The 23,090-nt window shown below is 37.3% G+C and overlaps 1 protein-coding gene across 2 annotated transcripts in view; it reads left to right on the top strand.

Annotated features, from left to right (window-relative positions):
• AP1AR (adaptor related protein complex 1 associated regulatory protein) overlaps positions 1–23,090 on the top strand; it is a 43,993-nt gene continuing 20,903 nt past the window's right edge. The window contains exon 1 of one of the 2 annotated variants that reach the window (XM_044224233.1): positions 1–419. In XM_044224233.1, coding sequence (XP_044080168.1) covers positions 337–419 — 83 coding nt within the window. In that variant the 5' untranslated portion in view covers positions 1–336. The remainder of the gene's footprint in view (positions 420–23,090) is intronic. The other variant, XM_044224232.1, reaches the window with a different exon arrangement.

The following is a 23,090-nucleotide window of genomic DNA, read 5'->3' as shown; positions in this document are numbered from 1 at the left end:
GACTGGCTTCTTTCGGGGGCTGGAGGCGGTCACTTTAGCTAGATTGGGGTCCCGAGGCGAGCGAGGGGCCATGAGGACGGCGAGGGAGTCCAAATCCCGCAGCCTCACACTCCTCCCTCAAGCGGCCCCGACTCGGTGGCCCGTGGAGTAACCGCTGCCTTTGTTCCGAGCGCCTGTCCCTCCTGTCACCTCAGCCCCTCACGCCGTCGCGCTCCAGCTGGCCCGCCCTTGGTCCCCGAAGCCTCATTCGGCTCGTGCCGCGCGGATGCGGCTGCCGGGCCTGAGTGTGGGCTTTGAGAGGGAGGAGGAGGAGAAGCGGCGCCTGGGCGGCATGCGATGGGGAACTGCTGCTGGACGCAGTGCTTCGGGCTCCTCCGCAAGGAAGCGGGGCGGCTGCAACGTGTAGGAGGCGGTGGAGGGTAAGCCCGCTGGGGGAAGGGCCGGGCTCCTTCTGGCTCCTCCCTTTCGGCCCTCGCGGGGAACCCTCTTCACTGTCTGAACTGCGACGGCTGAGAGTAGGCCGGGAGCCCCTCTGCCCTCACCACCTAACGGGCGTTGAGCTGGTGGTCATAGTGGAGGCCCTGGTCGAGGGGGGGCCTCCCAGGGAAAGCTAGAGAAGGGGGCGGGCGTCGCTCTTGCCGCCTCCTGCAAGGCTCCCTCCGATCGCGCTGTCACGCGGGGTAAGAGCCATGGAGGGCATCACCTCTGGGAAGCATGAGGCACGCTCCCACGAAAGGGCAGTGGAACGGGCTCCACAACAACCCGGACACACCCTACGTTGAGTTTGGGCTTGATGCCAAAGGTTGTAGCTCTGTATTTTGACCCTCCCTTTGCGCTGATGGAGCCGCTGAGAATCTGGCTCCAAAAAGTTGATGCCTCAGAGGGAATTTTAGTAAAAGGCATTGGGATGCTGTAGTCAAATAAGTAAGGTTGCAGACACTGAATAACTCTTTGACAGTGTGCGAAGACTTGCCGAATTGCTGGGATTCCAGTGGGCTTTCGGATTCCTAGTGTTGATAATAAGAGAAGCAGTGTGTAGCTTTTCCGTATTAATATTTTGGTTATTTCCAGAGGAATGCTGTACTCTTGAGTGCTACCCATAATCTCTGTAATCCTAGAGAAGTAACAGTCCTTCTGAACCTTACTTCTCTTTATTAAAAATGGTATATGTAAAACTGACACGGGTAGGTTTTTCAACCCACACCATCCATAAGATAATAGAATTTCATAATCCATTTTTTGTGTTTGTATTTTTTTTTAATCTCTTAGGGTATTGAAAAAAAATTGAACAAATTCCTTTGAAGTTGGCTTTGTTGTAAAATACGTCCCAGGAATTCAAACTTAGAATAAAAAATCTGAACGAAGCCACTTTCTGTACAGAGTAAGACTGCACTTTATAGAACAGATTGCTAAGTTTTCAGATCTCCCTCATTTAACCAACATTAGCAGGTCATAATGTGTTCAGAATACATAAACTGGAGCCACATGATTTATAATCTGGATCTTTTGGTGATAGAGACCTTATATATGATTCACTCATTGGTTCATCAGGCACAGATTCCTGGTGTTCATTGAATCACCTCTCTCATACAAAGTAGCCAAAATTATATATTAAGTATCCCTGAATGGAGAAGTAAGGAATTAAAGATTTTGTGCCTAGTTTAGTATTTTGTTTTCCCTGACTTAAGGGCTGTTACTGTCAAAGGGGAACGTAACAGCTGTTTTTATCATATCAGAGGGAATCATCTAATTTACTTCTAATTTTTGTGTGCAGGTGTACCTGTGTAGTCAAGTATGCTTAAATAGGTTTGCCTAAGGAGGAGATGCCACAAAGTCTCTGGCTTTGTTAATATTTTATTTGTGGTTGTGTTGTAGCATATTCAATTCTAATTGTGGAAATCGGGTCCTATACTCTAATTGGGTAGACAAAAATCACTTGTTTTTGATTTGTGAGTACAATGGGGTATCTGGGATTTTTGTTTTGTTATTTCTTTGTGATTTGACTAATTAAGTTTTCCTTAGAGGGTAACATTAAAATTGTAGATTTTATTCCCAGAGCAGGTGAGGTTGGTAGCATAGGGAAGGGGTTTGGAGAGATCAGTGAATTAGTGTATTAATTGTCTGTAGATATGCCATAAAAACATAATAGTTGGATCTATATTCTTCTGTTATGGGCAAAACTTAAAAAAACAAATCTTGTTGAAGCAGTGAATGTCTGTGGGTGTGGACACTGTATCTAAAACCTTATAATGGTGATATTGGTACTGTTGATTTCAGTCCATAAACATAGGTGTAGACAGTTTCCTTACTTGAATATTCTGAATAACTTATTGTTTTACATTACTTTTCACATTGTTTTAGGAGCCTCCAGTAAGCAAGCAGAGACAGGTGGATATAGTTCATTATTTACAGAATAAAGTTAAACTTTACCTCATTTTAGTTGCTTTTCTTTTTCTTTTTTAATCACCTGGGAATTCTGATTTTCTTTTAAGTGTATGTCTAGAGAGTTAACTAATAGTTTATCTAAGGACAAAATATTGAGGGGTGATCACAAAGACTTGATCTGATTTATATTTATCACTATAGTGGCCGCAGGTAGAATAATCCTGGGCTTTCTTAGACTGTTTTAAGCCAGACATCACAAGGGTGCTTTATGATATAGGGCCTTAGCCTGACAGATTTCTCAAAGGCATCTCAAAAGTCAGATCACTCAGTTTTCACTATCCAGTTTCAAAATCAGAATTACTAATGTTTTAGTTTATAAAATATTAGAGTATTCTAGATTTTATATTCTAGAATATCTGTCAATAGTCAAAATAAGCAACCTATCGAAAATACCTAAGAAATATCTAGAATAGGTATTTCTCTCCCTCAAGATTTCTTCTTCCTCTGCTAAGGAGTCATCCTTTTCTACTACAGGGAGTTTTGTTTACCAACATGGTCTAGAGGGCTCCACCTACTGGTTGGTTCTTGGGCAGTACTAGAAATCTTGTATAGATAATTTCGGTGTTTTTTTTCCCTCAAATTGAAGACCCATTTATGTTTTGTTGTATTTTCTCATTTTTATCTTGCCATATAATTCCACACAGTGATTCCAGTTAAAATGTACTATAGATTTATATAAATGTATGATCATGTTTTATATCCTTGATATTAACATTTGTTGGCTTTTTGGCTCCAGTAGCAAAGTTGCCTTCAGGCGGTAGTTTACGGTGATTTGCTATTTTCTTTCCTGGTAAGAAATATTTTAGTAATAGCTGCCAACATTCAATTACTTCCTATATGTGCTGGCTCTGTTATAAGTACTTTACATTATCTCATTTATTCCTCACCACAATCCTGTGAGGAAGATAAGTACTATTACATAGATCATAGATTAAAAACTGAAAGGTTTACCTTGCTCAAGACAGCTGAACTGGGATTGATTCCAGGTCACTCTGAATTCAGAGCCTTTACCCTTAACTTCTAATGGCTTGTGGCTTTTTATTTTGTAGGTAATGTGTGCGTACTTCTGAAAAATTTGACTTTATTCTGTGTGATAAAACTGTTCTTTTCTTGAAACTATGCATTTGACCTTGGCAACATTACTTTTATTATTTTCCTGTTTATCTCCTGACTAGTTCTTACTCTATCTGCCTATTAAATACAACATTTTTCTGTCTTGTCTTCGCTTTATTTAGTTCTCTTCACACGTATACCCAAGCCTGAAGAAATTTTATCCATTCCTATGATTTCAACTACTGTGACTTCCAAATCTCATTTCTGAAAAACAAACCTCTTGAGGCGCCTGGGTGGCTCAGTTGATAAACATCTGCCTTTGGCTCAGGTCATGATCCCAGGGTCCTGGGGGATTGAGCCCTGCGTTGGACTCCTTGCACTGGGCAAGCCTGCTTCTCCCTCTCCCTCTGTTTGCTGCTCCCCCCACTGTGCTCTCTCTCTCCATCAAATAAATAAATCTTTAAATAAATAAACAGACCTCCTTTCAAAGGTTCAGCACTATATTTTCAGTTGCCAACTGAATACACTGGATACACTTGTATATACGAAGTCTCAAATCAACCAATCTAAAATACCTAAGAAATATCTAGAATAGGTATTTCTCTCCCTCAAGATTTCTTCTTCCTCTGCTTCGTGTATTCTCTCATTCCCTTACCAGCTACATTCATAGTTTTCCAAGCTACTAACTCAACTTCATAGTCCTGTACCCCTCTCTTATCTGCTAAGTTAGTCTCTCCTTAATACATACTGAACCCATTTCCTTTGTTGGTGTTTGTGCCATAAACCTTGTCTTTCAAATCACCAGGTTTCCCCTTCTTAACTGTTCTCCGCTCTTGTATCTCTCATACTTCAGTCCCATCTTCCCCTTCTGTCACTGGAGTTAGGCTTTCTAAAACCCATATTGGATCATACCATGCCCTTGCTTAAGCCACTTTGTCTGTGTCCCATTTCCTGCAGGTAACTTCCTCAGTCTTTTTTCCCTTCTGTGACAGATGATAAGTATTCAGGTACTTATACCATTCATGGTATTCAGATGTGCAACATAACATTCATTTGTATGCTCGGGATTTTATGCAGCTTCTGTGTTTGGGGGTGAAGAGTGTAATCTCACTCTTTGTTCTCTTGTTCAGAAAATCATTTTAGAATACAAATAAGTGAGAATAAGTGAAAAGAAAACAATGAATCTATTCTAATTTCAAAAAATTTAACTCATTCATAAACCTTAATATCTTAACTTTTTTGATAAATGATATCTTCATAGAGATTATCAAAAATAAACTCCTGACAAAAATAAACTGACAAGGGCATGTGACTGTTAATTTCGGCTCAGGTCATGATCTCAGGGTTGTGGGATTGAGCCCCATCAGATTCTTTTTCTCCCTCTCAATCTGTCCCCCCACCCTCCACATGCATGGTCTCTCCAAACAAACAAACAAACTCCCGACAAGATAACCATATCCATTTTACCATTTACTAATTGTGTTTTCTAATTATATTTGTCTTAGAGTATACAATTAAAATTGTAGATTTTACTTCCTGCTCACATGAACTTGGCAGCATAGCCAGGAAAGTGAAAGTATTTTCTGCCATTCTTTCACTTGCCATATCCCAATATGCTATATACTAGATGGGCTATACGCATTCCTGTTTTCCTAAAATACAATGTTCTCTCATCCTTGCCTTTGTGATATTTCTTCATTTCCTATTCTTCGTGAGCTTTAACTTATCCATTGCTTTTTCTATGAAACCCGCTCTAGCCCCCTGAGACAATATTGTCTCCCTGAGGAAATAATATTTTCTATAGACTTAAATCTGTTTTATAACAGATTGGCAAGCTTTTTCTGTAATGAGACAGATAATATATATTTTAGGCTTTGCAGGCCGTAAGGTTGCAGCTTTGTTGCAATTGCTGTACTTTGCTGTATTAGTGTAGAAACACAGGCAATATATAAACAAATGCATGTGACTGTTAAAATAAAACTTTGCCTTTCAGAAATAGGCACTGGGCCAGATTTGGCCCATGGACCACAGTTCGCTGACTTTTAGTATCTTCCTTGGTAGAGGGTTAAGAGCTCCTCAAGGTCAGGGACTATGCTTTATCTTTATTGCCTCTGCTCTCAGTGTCTCATGTTTGTTGAATGAATAGCCAGAGAGTATTATTTTTGAACTTGGAAGATTTAGAAAACAGAGTTTTCTCTTATCCTTCTTTTTCTTTTAGATGTTTGTCTAACTTTGGCAAAAATGTCACTCATTCACAGAGTTAAACATAAAACCTACCAGTTTAATGTTGATTTACTTTAAAAAATCATATAGAGAACCAGTGAGCATTTAATGTTTTATCATAATATATGTTGCTAAAATGGTAATCAGTAGTGTCATTATTGAGAGATTCAGTTTACTTTTTTACATCTTTGTCAGCTTTGAAAAATATACAAGTATAAGATGTTTCTTTTGAAATTTCAGAAATTAGGAAGGAAAACTATAATAGATTTAAATGGATGTGAATTTTCTGAGTATTCTTTATTTTACCTTAAAGACTTCCCAGAGCTGTGTTGTGAACCTTACTCTATTCTTCCTTAATATATTTTTTTCTTCTTTAATGTACTTTTCCTGGGCAATGGCATGAAAACACATGTCTTTACCTATTATGGGCATACTAATGAGCCTGGTCATGTCAGTGTTAGCTCTGAAATATCATATTGCCCACTCAGTATTTCCATTTGGGTATCAAACGTAACTTCAAAATCAGTTTACAAAGCCATCCTCATCTTTCTTTCCTTCTCATAGGCCTTTCCTCATTTTTTTTCTTTTGTAAAGCACCAACCATTTCTGCTACTTTGTGCCCTACCTTGTGAGTGGTAAACAATGTATAACCACCTAAATCAGGAACCTGAGAATCATGTTAAACTCCTCCCTTTCAGTCACCCTCCAAATCCAGGCTGTTAAGGTTCTGAATGGCCTCTACATCTTTCCAACTTCTACATCTTCCCTGCCTTCATACAGATCCTTTCATCTTCTATATATTTGTAGCTCTACCCTCTTGCTGATACCTTTTTGAGCTGATGTCTTTCTAATCTGAAAACCAAAAAGAAACACTAAACCTTACTTTCCCTTTAACAAACTAAAGAATTGTCTTGGTATCTCCATTTGCTCACTTCTTACTCAGTCTTTTTTTTTTTTTTTTTAAACACATTCTTCTCTTGTTTCTTTTTTTTTAAGTGTTTTATTTATTTGATAGAGATCACAAGTAGGCAGAGAGGCAGGTAGAGAGAGAGAGGAAGGGAAGCAAGCTGAGCGGAGAGCCTGATGCGGGCCTCGACCAGGACCCTAAGATCATGACCTGAGCTGAAGGCAGAAGCTTCAATCCACTGAGCCACCCAGGCGCCCCTCTTACTCAGTCAAGGCAAGCTAACGCTCATTATCCCTGCTGCTGCAGGCATTGTGGCCCACTACCAGCATAAGATCAAAACAGCCATCATAATCCAGTGGATATTAGTAATCCTTATTGTACATGATTTTTTAGCTGCATTTATTGCTGTTGGCTCTCCCTTCACTCCTGTAATTTCATACTTACCATATTTTCTGTCTGCCTCCCTGGATAGTGGATTTAAGTTGATCTGTCTTCTCTATCTTCTGTGAATGTTCATTTTCATCACTTCAGTCATTAAATGTTGGAGTCATTCAAAACTGAATTAGACTCTTCTTGTACTATACTTTCCTTAAAGCATAGCGTGCATGTCGTCACTAATCTAGGAGCATCTTTTAACTCTGTTCCCACATTTCTTAGTCCATCCCCAAAACCAGATTTTTTTTTGTACCTCCTAGTTTTTCAGACTACCCATTTCTCTCACCCCTGCCACATTAGTCCAAGCTGTCCTCATAGCTTGCTTAGATTTCCAGTAACCTCTGTTAAAATAGCACTCTTCTTCATTCATCATTTTCTGACACTGCTTTAGTCCGTCATAGCACTTACCACTCCATGACTTTGTAAACTGTTGTCTGTTCCGCTTTAATATGGTATAAATTTCATGAAGTCAAAAACTTTTGTTTATTCCTATGAATCCAGTATAGCAATAGTGCTTGCCAGTATTGGGCACTAAATAAATATTTGTTGACTGAGTGAGTAGACTACTCACATGTACCGACATCTATTCTTTTTTTTTTTTTTTAAAGATTTTATTTATTTATTTGAGAGAGAGAGACAGTGAGAGAGAGCATGAGCGAGGAGAAGGTCAGAGAGCAAAGCAGACTCCCCATGGAGCTGGGAGCCTGATGTGGGACTCGATCCCGGGACTCCAGGATCACGCCCTGAGCCGAAGGCAGTCGTCCAACCAACTGAGCCACCCAGGCGTCCCCCGACATCTATTCTTGATCTATTTTAATTGGTCCTGTATTTTGGAGTCAAAGTAATCTCATGCAAATCCATAATACAAACACAACTTAAAATTCTTCAGTGGCTTATTGTACTTTTAGAATAAACACTGAAATCTTTAACTAGGTTTCAAGGCTTTGTATTATCTATTCCTTGCCTTCCTTTTGGGGGAGGGGTGGCCCTCGTGTGTCACATTCTTCCTTGAATCAATTTCTTCTCTTTTTACTTATGTAACTTCTCTCATCTTTAGATGCCAGCTCAAGGATTATTTCTCACAGAAGTCTTCCCAAACCACCTCCTACTCTCAGGGGATAAGTCCTTATACCATCATGGAATCATCTTCCTTTTCTTTTGAGCACTTCTTCAGGTTTTTATGAAACCTAAAATAGTGTGATTAATTAATATCTGTTTTCTGCTTTCAGTGTAAGGGAAGCAGTCCATGCTTGTTTTTGCTGACCATTGAACACTAAGCTCTAAGTTATATGCCTAATATGTAGTATTTAGGCAATAAATACTTGTTCACAGAATTAATGAGTATGTTTCTTAAATGTATCTTGCTCTTTTCATTCCCCCTTGCTTTTGGTACCTACTACTCCCTGAAACATTTTTTCTCACTACTTGGGGCCTGGCTAATTCCTCCTCCATCTGATTTTTGATACCCCTCATTTGAACATATGCCACTCAGAGTGTGCTGAGTTGTTAATGTAGTTGTTAATTTACCCGTGTATCTACCCCCTTTAGATCCTAAGCCTCTTGGATATATGGGTCAGCTTTTATTCACTTCTGTATTTTAGCTACAAAGCTATATATGTCTGTCATTCAGTAATCCAGGGAACTTCACTTAGAATTAGAAAGTTCAATATCATAGATACGTAAGTAGCAACAGTTTCTAAAAGAAGAAGGTGGTCAGCAATTTCAGATGCTGCACACAGATTACAGAGGATGGATGAGAAAGAACCAAAAGATTTCTAAGGTCCCTTCTGGTTACTAGTTTCTTCTAATTCAGGCCCCTTTAAATAGCAGTGACCTTTATACCATGTATCTTTTTTGGACACAGTGCTATAAACCTAGAAATCAACCACAAGAAAAAGTCTGGAAAGACCATAAATATGTGAAGGTTAAATAGCATGCTACTAAACAGTGGATGAGCGAAGCAAGAAATCAAAGAAGAAATTTTAAAAATTACATGGAAACAAATGAAAATGAAAACATGACGGTCCAAAACCTCTGAGATGCCGCAAAAGCTGTTCTAAGAGGGAAGTTTATAGCAATATAGGCCTACCTCAAGAAGCAAGAAAAATCTCAAATAAGCAACCTAACCTTGCACCTAAAGGAGCTAGAAAAAGAACAAACAAAACCCCAAACCAACACAAAGGATTAATAAAAATCTGTAGAAATAAATGATGTAGAAACTTAACAACCATAACAAAAGAACAGATCACTGAAACCAGGAGATGGTTCTTTGAAAAAAATCAAAAAAATTGATAGGCCTTTAGCTAGACTTATCAAGAAAAAGGACTCAAACAAAATCACAAATGAGAGAGGAGAATTAACAGAAATACAAACAATTATAAGAGAATATTATGAAAAATTATATGCCAACAAATTGGGGCCTGAAGCCAGAAGAGATAGATAAATTTCTACCCAAAGCCAGAAGAGATGGATAAATTTCTGGAAATGTATAATTTACGAAAGCTGAAGCAGGAAGAAATAGTGAATTTGAACAGACCAATTACCAGGGAAAAAATTAATCAGTAATAAAATAAAACTCCTAAAAAACAAAAGTCCAGGGACCAGACAGCTTCACAGGGCAATTCCACCAAACATTAAAAAAAGAGTTAAGTGATAAGTTCCATGGCATTCAGATGTGCAACATAACATCCATTTGTATACTTGGGATTTTATGCAGCTTCTGTGTTTGGGGGTGAAGAGTGTAATCTCACTTTTTGTTCTCTTGTTCAGAAAATCATTTTAGAATACAAATAAGTGAGAATAACATTGAAAAAACAATGAATCTATTCTAATTTCAAAAAAGTTAACTCATTCATAAACCTTAATATCTTAACTTTTCTTGTTTTTTAAAGATTTTATTTATTTATTTGACAGAGAGAAATCACAAGTAGACAGAGAGGCAGGCAGAGAGAGAGAGAGGGAAGCAGGCTCCCTGCTGAGCAAAGAGCCCGATGCGGGACTCGATCCCAGGACCCTGAGATCATGACCCGAGCCGAAGGCAGCGGCTTAACCCACTGAGCCACCCAGGCACCCCATATCTTAACTTTTTTGATAAATGATACCTTCATAGAGAGTATCAGAGATAAACTCCTGACAAAAATAAACTCCTGACAAGGGCATGTGACTCTTAATTTTGGCTCAGGTCATGATCTCAGGGTTGTGGGATTGAGCCCCATCAGATTCTTTTTCTCCCTCTCAATCTGTCCCCCCACCCTCCACATGCATGGTCTCTCCAAACAAACAAACAAACTCCCAACAAGATAACCATATCCATTTTACCATTTACTAATTGTGTTTTCTAATTATATTTGTCTTAGAGTATACAATTTAAAATTGTAGATTTTACTTCCTGCTCACATGAACTTGGCAGCATAGGCAGGGAAGATCAGTGAAAGTATTTTCTGCCATTCTTTCACTTGCCATATCCCCAATATGCTATATACTACATAAATTGCTTCTCAAATTAGCCGGAAAAAATTTACAGATTCATTCTATGAGGCCAGCATTAACAGGATAGCAAAACCAGACAAAGGTGCCACCAAAAAAGAGAACTATACGCCAGTATCTCTGATTAACATAGATGCAAAAGCCCTCAACAAAATAATAGCAAACTGAATTCAACAATACATTAAAAAAATCATTCACCACAATCATGAGATTTATTCCTGGGTTGCAAGGGTGGTTCAATATTCAGAAATCAATTGTCACGATGTATCACATCAAGGGGAGAAAGGATAAAAACCATGTGGTCGTTTCATAGATGCAGAAAAGGCATTTCACAAAGTACAACATCCATTCATGATAAAAACCTTTAACAAAGTAGAGTGAGAGGGAACATACCTCATATATGTTATGTATGTTAATATATATGTTATATATATTAATAAAGGCCATATATGAAAAACCCACAACAAATAACATACTCATTGGAGAAAACAGAGCTTTTCCCCAATGGTCAGGAACAAGACAATACCACATAGTACTGGAAGTCATAGCCACAGAAATCAGACAATAAAAAGTATTAAAAAGACTCTAAATTGGTAAGGAAGAAGTAAAACTTGCACTATTTGTATATGACATGATACTATATAAAGAAAATCTTAAAGACTTCACCAAAAAGCTGGAACAGATAAATGAATTCAGTAAAGTCTTGGGATACAAAATCAATGTACAGAAATCTGGTGCATTTCTGGATACTAATAATGAAGCAGCAAAAAGATAAATTAAGAAAAACAGTCCCATTTACAATTGCACCAAAAATAATAAAGTATGAAAGACCTGTACTCTAAAAACTATAAAGCACTGGTGAAAGAAATTCAAGAAGATGATGAATGGATAAAGAAGATGTGGTATATATACACAATGGAATACTATGCAGCCATCAAAAGAAACGAAATCTTTCCATTTGCGACAACATGGATGGAACTAGAGGGTATCATGCTTAGCGAAATAAGTCAGAGAAAGACAAATATCATATGATCTCCCTGATATGAGAAGTGGAGATGCAACATGGGGGGTTAAGGGGGTAGGAGTAGAATAAATGAAACAAGATGGGATCGGGATGGAGACAAACCATAAGTGACTCTTAATCTCACAAAACAAACTGAGGGTTGCTGCAGGGGAGGGGGGTTGGGACATTGGGGAGGGTATGTGCTATGGTGAGTGCTGTGAAGTGTGTAAACCTGACAATTCACAGACCTGTATCCCTGGGGATAAAAATACATGTTTATGAAAAATAAATAATTTCAAAAATTAAAAAAAAGAACCAAAGAAATGGAAAGATATTCTATGCTCATGGATTAGAAGAACAAATATCGTTAAAATGCTTTACTACCTAAAGCAATTTACACATTTAATGCCATCACTATTAAAAGACCAACAGCATTTTTCACAGAACTAGAACAAATAATCCTAAACTTTGTATGGAACCATAAAAAGCCCTGAATAGCCAACACAACCTTGAAAAGCAAAGCTGGGGGCATCACAATTCCAGACCTCACGTTAAATTACAAAGCTGTAATCATGAAGACAGTATGGTACTGGCACAAAACAGACACATAGATCCGTGGAACAGAATAGAGGCCCCAGAAATGGACCTTCAGCTCTATGGTCAACTAATCATTGACAAAACAGGAAAGAATATCCAATGGAAAAAGGACAGTCTCTTCAACAAGTGATGCTGGGAAAATTGGACAGCCACATATAGAAGAAAGAAAGCAAAAATAAACTGAGACTGCAAAACTACAATGAGAGATCACCTCACACCATTAGAATGGCTAAAATCAACAACACAAGAAGCAACAGTTTGGTGAGGATGTGGAGAAAAAGGAACCCTCATGCAGTGTTGGTGGGAATGCAAACTGGTGCAGCCACCAAGAAAAACAATGTGGAAGTTTCTTAAAAAGGTAAAAATAGAACTACCCTACAATCCAGCACTACTAGGTAACTACTCAAAAAAATATAAAAACACTAATTCAAAGAGATATATGCGCCCCTATGTTTGTAGCAACATTATTTACTATAGCAAAGTCGTGGAAACAGTCCAAGTGTCCATCTATAGATGAATGGATAAAGAAGATGTGGTGTATATATTCAGCCATATAAAAGAATGTAATTTTTTTATTTGCAACAATATGTGTGGGATTATAGAGTATAATGGTAATTGAAGTAAGGCAGTCCGAGAAAGGCAAATGCCATAAGATTTCACTCATGTGGAATATAAAAAACAAGCAAAGGGGGAAAAAAGACAAAACAAGAAACAGACTCTTTTAACTATAGAGAACAAACATGGTTACCAGAGGGGAGGTGGGTGGGGGTATGGGTGACCTAAGTGGTGGGGATTCATAAGGGCACTTATCCTGATGGGCACTGGGCGATGTATGGAATTGTGTAATAACTATATTGTATACCTGAAACTAATATAACACTTGTGTTAACTATTGCCATTAAAAATTTAAAAAAAAAAAAGGCAATGACCTTTTTAACCCATGTTTTCTGTCTTAAACATGTGTAACAGAAAGAGTTGTCTTTCCTTTCCAAGGCATAAAATAAATTTTCTGAACATCCATTCTTCCTAAATTTGCCCTCATTAATGAGGGACTTAATAAACAGTAAATATTATTACTTTATTTTAAAATCAGTTAAGCATCTGTCTGTGGCTTAAGTCATGATTCCAAGGTCCTGAGATTGAGTCCTGCATTAGGTTCTCTGCTCAACAAGGAGCCTGCTTCTCTCTGTCTGCTTCTCCCCCTGCTTGTACACTCTCTCTCTGTCAAATAAAATCTTTAAATTAAAAAAATCACCTATGTTGACACTCTCCCCACCTGGAAAATCTATTGATGGATCATCCCTTGAGATTTGAATTTTTAAACCTTCATTGAAGTATTTGATAATAATTGAAAAATGATATGTCTATCATCTTTATTGTAATAGTCTGAGAGACATCTGATTTGTAACCTTTCCAATCTTCTGTTCAGAAGAAAAAGTCTTGGGAAGCTTTTAATTTTTAATCTCCTTTGAAACAATTTACCACTGTTCTTCATTATTTATTTATAATGTTAAACAGAAGATGTAGGGAAAGACTTTGCTATTTTATTCTAACATATAGAAGTGTATGAAAAAAAGGAACAATGCCAATGTAGGATTTGTGAAAAATTTTCAGTTATCTTTTAGTTAAGTCACTTTGGGGTAAAAGAATATCTGCTCTGCAAAATAACATGTAATAGCATAAAAAACTGCACTTTTGGTCTACTCTTTATGAGACTGATTTATTAATAAAAGATTGTGTTGATATCTGCTTTTGATAACATTGATAAAGATCTATACAAGAATCTTCATTTGTGTAATACATTTACTTTTAAACTCTCCAAAATTCTTTTAAAAGATTTATTTATTAGAGAGAGAGAGCGAGCCGAGCCCTCAGTGGGGAGGGGAGAGGGAGATGGACAGAGAAGCTCAAGCAGACTCCCTGCTGAGTGTGGAGCTATCGCAGACCTTGATCCCACAGCTCTGAAGATCATGACCTGAGTTGAAATCAAGAGTCCGAAGCTTAAGCAACTGAGCCACCCAGGTGTCCCACTTGTCTAAGTTTTTTATGTGCCACCATCATTCAAAGTATGTTAGCTTATCTTTTCTCCCTCTTTAATATCCTTTACATGTTTGAGTCCACTTTCACTTTTTTGGCAGTAGTAGAATAAATATACAGAAACTTTGTTTAGAGACATAAGGGATATAAGTATTATGTACAAATGAATGTCCATGGATGACTTTGGGGAGTTCTAGACTGTTATGGGATAAGAAAAATGACCTACTATTTTCTTCAAATCATTGTTTTTGGAGCCACTTTTTTTCAGCAGCTCAGTTTTCACCATAATTATACACCTGAAGATATATGATCTTAAATAGAACAATGGATTGTTGCCCACATTATTTCAAACTTCCCCTTTACCTTCAAGGCTTATGGCTGAATTCATAAAAATTAAATGCACACATGTTGTGACTTTAATCATTTTCTTTACAGTTAAGCTTTACTTTTTGTGATACTGTGTATTCCTAGAGGACTCTTCCAGCTTCTCATATCACTTGGTTCTTTATTTTCACCCCTGGCATTTAAGTCTCACACTTTGGATTTGTCACATTTTTTTTTTTCCTCTCACACCTTCATTCTTGACTCCTGCTTTCATACTATGTCCCTATTAAGATTCTGATCTCCTCTCCATCATACCATTTTTCCAATCCTTTCCCCATCCAGATGATTTTCATGTTCTAAATGTTTTTTAATCTATCAATTTCTCTCACTGACTCCACTATAATCCCTAGACTCAAATTTAATTGCAAACATTATTCATGTATTCCATTATTCTTTATGCATTTATCTCTACTCATTTCTCTAGGAGTCACATGGTTCCTGACACTTGGAGGAGCAGCTTCTTTTTTTTTTTTTTTTTGGTTGCAAATGTATATTTCTTTCTTTCTTTTTTTTTTTCTTCTTCTTTTTTCTTCTTTTTCTTTTCCAATTTATTTATTTTCAGTAAAACAGTATTCATTATTTTTTCACCACACCCAGTGCTCCATGCAAGCCGTGCCCTCTATAATACCCACCACCTGGTACCCCAACCTTCCACCCCCCCGCCACTTCAAACCCCTCAGATTGTTTTTCAGAGTCCATAGTCTCTCATGGTTCACCTCCCCTTCCAATTTACCCAAAAACACATACCCTCCCCAATGTCCATAACCCTACCCCCCTTCTCCTAACCCCCCTCCCCCCAGCAACCCACAGTTTGTTTCGTGAGATTAAGAGTCACTTATGGTTTGTCTCCCTCCCTATCCCATCTTGTTTCATGGATTCTTCTCCTACCCACTTAAGCCCCCATGTTGCATCACCACTTCCTCATATCAGGGAGATCATATGATAGTTGTCTTTCTTCGCTTGACTTATTTCGCTAAGCATGATACGCTCTAGTTCCATCCATGTTGTCGCAAATGGCAAGATTTCGTTTCTTTTGATGGCTGCATAGTATTCCATTGTGTATATATACCACATCTTCTTTATCCATTCATCTGTTGATGGACATCTAGGTTCTTTCCATAGTTTGGCTATTGTGGACATTGCTGCTATAAACATTCGGGTGCACGTGCCCCTTTGGATCACTACGTTTGTATCTTTAGGGTAAATACCCAGTAGTGCAATTGCTGGGTCATAGGGCAGTTCTATTTTCAACATTTTGAGGAACCTCCATGCTGTTTTCCAGAGTGGTTGCACCAGCTTGCATTCCCACCAACAGTGTAGGAGGGTTCCACTTTCTCCACATCCTCGCCAGCATCTGTCATTTCCTGACTTGTTGATTTTAGCCATTCTGACTGGTGTGAGGTGATATCTCATTGTGGTTTTGATTTGTATTTCCCTGATGCCGAGTGATATGGAGCACTTTTTCATGTATCTGTTGGCCATCTGGATGTCTTCTTTGCAGAAAAGTCTGTTCATGTCCTCTGCCCATTTCTTGATTGGATTATTTGTTCTTTGGGTGTTGAGTTTGTTAAGTTCTTTATAGATTTCGGACACTAGTCCTTTATCTGATATGTCATTTGCAAATATCTTCTCCCATTCTGTCAGTTGTCTTTTGATTTTGTTAACTGTTTCCTTTGCCATGCAAAAGCTTTTGATCTTGATGAAATCCCAATAGTTCATTTTTGCCTTTGCTTCCCTTGCCTTTGGCGATGTTCCTAGGAAGATGTTGCTGCGGCTGAGGTCGAAGAGGTTGCTGCCTGTGTTCTCCTCAAGGATTTTGATGGATTCCTTTCTCACATTGAGGTCCTTAATCCATTTTGAGTTTATTTTTGTATGTGGTGTAAGGAAATGGTCCAATTTCATTTTTCTGCACGTGGCTGTCCAATTTTCCCAACACCATTTATTAAAGAGGCTGTCTTTTTTCCATTGGACATTCTTTCCTGCTTTGTCAAAGATTAGTTGAGCATAGAGTTGAGGGTCTATTTCTGGGCTCTCTATTCTGTTCTATTGATCTGTGTGTCTGTTCTTGTGCCAGTACCATGCTGTCTTGATGATGACAGCTTTGTAATAGAGCTTGAAGTCCGGAATTGTGATGCCACCAACTTTGGCTTTCTTTTTCAATATCCCTTTGGCTATTGGAGGTCTTTTCTGGTTCCATATAAATTTTAAAATTATTTGCTCCATTTCTTTGAAAAAGATGGATGGTACTTTGATAGGAATTGCATTAAATGTATAGATTGCTTTAGGTAGCATAGACATTTTCACAATATTTATTCTTCCAATCCAGGAGCATGGGACATTTTTCCATTTATTTGTGTCTTCCTCAATTTCTTTCATGAGTACTTTATAGTTTTCTGAGTATAGATTCTGTGCCTCTTTGGTTAGGTTTATTCCTAGGTATCTTATGGTTTGGGGTGCAATTGTAAATGGGATTGACTCCTTAATTTCTCTTTCTTCTGTCTTGTTGTTGGTGTAGAGAAATGCAACTGATTTCTGTGCATTGATTTTATATCCTGACACTTGACTGAATTCCTGTACAAGTTCTAGCAGTTTTGGAGTGGAGTCTTTTGGGTTTTCCACATAGAGTATCATATCATCTGCGAAGAGTGATAATTTGACTTCTTCTTTGCCGATTTGGATGCCTTTAATTTCCTTTTGTTGTCTGATTGCTGAGGCTAGGACTTCTAGTACTATGTTGAATAGCAGTGGTGATAATGGACATCCCTGCCGTGTTCCTGACCTTAGTGGAAAAGCTTTCAGTTTTTCTCCATTGAGAATGATATTTGCGGTGGGTTTTTCATAGATGGCTTTGATGATATTGAGGTATGTGCCCTCTATCCCTACACTTTGAAGAGTTTTGATCAGGAAGGGATGCTGTACTTTGTCAAATGCTTTTTCAGCATCTATTGAGAGTATCATATGGTTCTTGTTCTTTCTTTTATTGATGTGTTGTATCACATTGATTGATTTGCGGATGTTGAACCAACCTTGCAGCCCTGGGATAAATCCCACTTGGTCGTGGTGAATAATCCTTTTAATGTACTGTTGAATCCTATTGGCTAGTATTTTGGGGAGAATTTTCGCATCTGTGTTCCTCAAGGATATTGGTCTATAGCTCTCTTTTTTGATGGGATCCTTGTCTGGTTTTGGGATCAAGGTGATGCTGGCCTCATAAAATGAGTTTGGGAGTTTTCCTTCCATTTCTGTTTTTTGGAACAGTTTCAGGAGAATAGGAATTAGTTCGTCTTTAAATGTTTGGTAGAATTCCCCCGGGAAGCCGTCTGGCCCTGGGCTTTTGTTTGTTTGGAGATTTTTGATGACTGTTTCAATCTCCTTACTGGTTATGGGTCTGTTCAGGCTTTCTATTTCTTCCTGGTTCAATTTTGGTAGTTTATATGTTTCTAGGAATACATCCATTTCTTCCAGATTGTCAAATTTGTTGGCGTAGAGTTGTTCATAGTATGTTCTTATAATAGTTTGTATTTCTTTGGTGTTAGTTGTGATCTCTCCTCTTTCATTTGTGATTTTATTTATTTGGGTCCTTTCTCTTTTCTTTTTGATAAGTCTGGCCAGGGGTTTATCAATTTTATTAATTCTTTCAAAGAACCAGCTCCTAGTTTCGTTGATTTGTTCTATTGTTTTTTTGGTTTCTATTTCATTGATTTCTGCTCTGATCTTTATGATTTCTCTTCTCCTGCTGGGCTTAGGGTTACTTTCTTGTTCTTTCTCCAGCTCCTTTAGGTGTCGGGTTAGGTTGTGTACCTGAGACCTTTCTTGTTTCTTGAGAAAAGCTTGTACCGCTATATATTTTCCTCTCAGGACTGCCTTTGTTGTGTCCCACAGATTTTGAACCGTTGTATTTACATTATCATTTTTTTCCATGATTTTTTTCAATTCTTCTTTAATTTCCTGGTTGACCCATTCATTCTTTGGAGGAGCAGCTTCTTATGTGGACCTAAATTTACTCCCAGCTTGAAGGGAAAAGTGGTGTTTTTATTCCCCTGTAGTCATTCTGAATATAGTAAACATTGATTGATTAGTTCTTTTACTGAGGGTATTGATTTTACCTGGAGTATTTATTCAGAATTTCCACTTTCATACATGCAGTTCTGGTTCATTCATTCATTTATGCTCCTGTGTAGTATGTCATTGTATAAATAGGCTATCATTAATTTATCCATTCTCTTGTTGATGAGCATGTAGATTATCTTGAGGTTTTTTTGCTATCACTACTTCAGTTAACATTCTTATAAATGACTCTTTGTATGTGTGTATGAGAGATTCTTTAGGTATCTGTACCCAGGAATGGAATAGCTTTGTCATAGCTGACATATATCTTCAAACTTAATGGAAAATATCAAACTTTTCAAAGTAATTTTACCAGCTTATACTTTTACCAACAGTGGTTTACATTGTTTTACTTTCTAACACTTGGTATTGTCAGATATTTTTCCCTGTCTGTTAATGTGAATGCTGTCTAATATTTACACTAAAATTTTATTGTATTCCTATATTCTAGCAACAAATAATACATATTTTAAAAATTATTTTCCATGTTAGCAGTGAAAAATAAACTAGGAATAAGTCAGTAGTAGATGTGTAAAATCAAAATAGCATTTAAAAACAAAAAACAGATGGAGGATAGTGACATGTTTATGGGTAGAAAGATGAGAATTGAGTGCAATTCCAGCAGTTGCACTGAACTTAACAAACTGATTCCAACAAATTTTATGAAAGAACAAAGAAACCAAAAATAGCCTGCAAGTTTTGAGGAAAGCAACTTGCCTTATCAGATATGTTCTAATAACCAAAACCCTGTTGAATGGTCCAAGGCTAGATGAATAGATGAGTAGAACAGAATATATTACCCAGGCTCTGGAAATCAACCTGATGGGGAGCTCAGGAATCTTCATTTTTTAAGAAGGTGACTGTTACATGCCAAAGTATAAGAATGGCAGATTATTAAAACAGCTGTTAGAACTAAATATGTATTATTGGAGGTATTTTTGTTTATTGTGTCTATTTCAGGGACTCACTTTTTTTCCTTTTCTTATTTCAGCTCTCAGAGGTGTACTTCAGTTTCCTGTCAGTAATAATAACTTAATAATCGATTTTTGTCCCAAGGTAGGAATGGATGCCATTCCTAGATTTACTGTTGCCATTTTCTCATGTTGTTTTCTCTGATACTTCCAACATTCACTCCTCCAAAAATCTCTGGTCTGTATAAGCTTGGGAGTTCTCTCTTGGAGTTTTGTTATTACAAATGAATCAAATTAAGATTCTTTGAGATTCAATAGCTTTAGTCAAGAGTTACAAATATGAAAGCAGATAATATGGTTTTTAGCTGCCTATTTTTATTTTTAAGCAGTTATATTTGCATAATGAAAAATCTTAAATTGTTTTGTACTGATTTACTTCAAATTTTTTAGTGACGTTTAGGGAACTTTGTACAACATGACCCATTTATATGCTAACAATAGGTCTACAAAAGTAGGATGGCTATTCTTTATTTTTAGATTCTGAAGAAGTTAATGAAAGTATTAGACCTGATTTTCTTATAATTTTAAATGTCAGCAGGTTTATTTACTCCTAATATTTAGTGAAGAACTTTTTATGAATAATAGAACAAATGCTTTATGAATGCTAAAAGCATATATTGTAAGCAGTGTTATGTATAAAATCAGCATACGTTTAGATTCTCAGCTGCACACAGTATTGGAACATGCACATCAGTGTTTTCAACTGAAGAATATGATCAGTTGAACTTGGAGGAGGAATTGAGGAAGATCTAAATCATGTTTGTGTTTGATCATGGATATATGTTGAAAAGAGCTTAGTTATTGGAGTTAGATCATTTTATTTTTTATTTTGGTTTGGTTTGGTTTTTTTGGTTTGGTACTAAGTCTTCAAAAATCCAGTATCTATTTGAAATATTCAGACTGAATTCTTTTTTTTTTTTAATTTATTTATTTTTTCAGCATGAGAGTATTCATTGTTTTTTGCACCACATCCAGTGCTCCATGCAATCCTTGCCCTCTCTAATACCCACCACCTGGTTCCCCCAACCTCCCACCCCCCACCCCTTCAAAACCCTCAGATTGTTTTTCAGAGTCCATAGTCTCTCATGGTTCACCTCCCCTTCCAATTTCCCTCAACTCCCTTCTCCTCTCCATCTCCCCTTGTCCTCCATGCTATTTGTTATGCTCCACAAATAAGTCAGACTGAATTCTTAATTCAGACTAGCCACATTTTAACTGCTCAATAGCCACACCTGGCTAATGGCTATCATATTGAACAGTTCAGATCCATAAGATTATAATATCTCATAGAATTATTGTGGAGAGGAAATGTATATAAAAATACATATAAAAACTAAGTTCATTAAAAAAAAAAAAACCCTAAGTCCATAATACTTTATAATAGCCTGTTGTAGGTACTGAATAAATGTAAATTGCTCTTTGATCTCCATTACAGTAATAGCTTGTTATACTTTGGTTTTTGTAACATTATGTATACCAGGAAGCTTCGAGTCAATAAAACATTTTTTTTCAAATTGAAGAAAGCAAAGTGCTGTTTCTCTAAACCAAGTAACAGTAACCAAGAGTCAGGCCTTTAGAATAGACATTGCTACTTTTTTTTTTTTTAAGATTTTATTTTTATTTATTTGAGAGAGAGAGAGTACAAGTAGGCAGAGCAGCAGGCAGGGGGAGAGGCAGAAGCAAGCTCTCCGCTGAGCAGGGAGCCCGATGTGGTACTCGATCCCAGGACACTGGGATCATGAACTGAGGCAGCCACTTAACTGACTGAGCCACCCAGATTACTACTTTTAATCATTTTGTTTATCTTCTAATATTTAACTTTGATCAAAGGTTGTTGTAAATGTAGTTTAATTAGTTGATATCGAATCTGGTTTTAAACTGATCCAGTTTCTTTTTTCTCTCATTTTCCTCTGTTCTTTTTTAATGGTGCCAGTTATATACAACTAAAACTTCATTTTTGAGGAAAATATTATCAACTAGGACCTATGTACTATAATGAAATATTACTGCACAGGACTTGGAAGGCCTGGATAAAACAAGTCCTGTGATTTTTTCCTATGGCTAGCTTTGTTGTTTGATTAACACATAGCAATTTTGTTTGAACAATCACATTGGTGATTTCTCCTTGTCCCAGGCTCTTGCCCTCAGCTTTATTGGGTCAAACAGAAAAAACCAGAAGGCATATTTGGTAATTAAAAGTATGAGATATAACTGTCCAGGAATTGCATAGTACTTTTATCTTCAGATAAGGACATTCTTTCACTGTGAGTGAAGAATAATGGGGTGGAAGCTCTTAGTGAGTACAGATTTCGAAAAAGTTAGGCAGTTCAAATAACCTGTTATCCGGGAGCACAACCTACCACTGGAGCCAGACTGATCAGTTCCTTGGACCAGGGACTCCTCTACATTCAGGCTTTGGATTAACTCTGCTAACATCTGTTTCTCTGTTTCCTGTACTTCCATTTCCTCTACTTTAACATATGCTTCTTTTAGATGTTAACTACTTCTGTTAAAGTCTCCGAACCCAAGGGCTATTCTATTTCTTTAAGGTAATTTAGCTTGTCAAGATAGCAGGTGCATTAATGGTATATTGCTTTTATAGTTTTAATTTTTGTTTCTTGGTATTTCACTTTTGGGGAAATAACTCATTCTTCCTCCTTTCCCAGGAATAAGCTATACGTCTATATCTCCATAGGATTGGAAGTAAAATTCTTAAAAATAATAGCCATGTGTATGCATTAGTAATAACATGAAGCAGATGTATGGGAGAGGAAGAATTTCTGGCATTGCATCTTTGTTTATAGGAAACCTTCCTTGAGATAGGAAAAGAAAACAAAGATGAATTTCCTGGGTTTGAAGCCAAGAAGAAAAGAATGGTGTTCTTAAAGATCAGGAATTGAGAAGTAGCCCCAGCGTTAATTATAGATAATACAAGGGCATTTTGGACTGATGTTTATCTTAATGTGCTAGGCTTGGAATTTGAATAGCGAACTCTCATCTAGAGTTCTAGAGAACTCTAACTATGTGTGGATGTCAAGCTCAAGGCATCTAAAAACACCAGGCCTCTCCTTTCCTAGCTTTTTTCATCTCAGTAAATGGCAACTTCTCATTCTTCTGGTTGTTCGGGACAAAAACTTAGGAGAGTCTTCCTTTTTACATATATTCCTACAACTAATTCATTAGCAAATTCTGTCCGTCTTTTCTTCAGAACTGCTTCTTAGGACTTCAACTTGATGATCCATCCAAGCTACCATCATTTCTCTGTTGTGCTATTACAAAAGATTCCTAATTGGCCTCTTAAAACTTAGATCATCTGTTTAGGATCTTCCAGTGAAATGCTTATACAGCTAATAAATTCTTAAAGAATGGTAGGTTTAAAGTCATGATTTTGTACCTTCTCATGAAATAATGGAGCTAAGCAGTGATTAGTAGTGGATGCTGA

Source organism: Neovison vison, chromosome 11 (assembly GCF_020171115.1).
Source record: "Neovison vison isolate M4711 chromosome 11, ASM_NN_V1, whole genome shotgun sequence".
NCBI lineage: Eukaryota > Metazoa > Chordata > Mammalia > Carnivora > Mustelidae > Neogale > Neogale vison.
The sequence above is the reverse complement of the archived record's forward strand: the minus strand, read 5'-3'. Positions and strand labels throughout refer to the sequence as shown.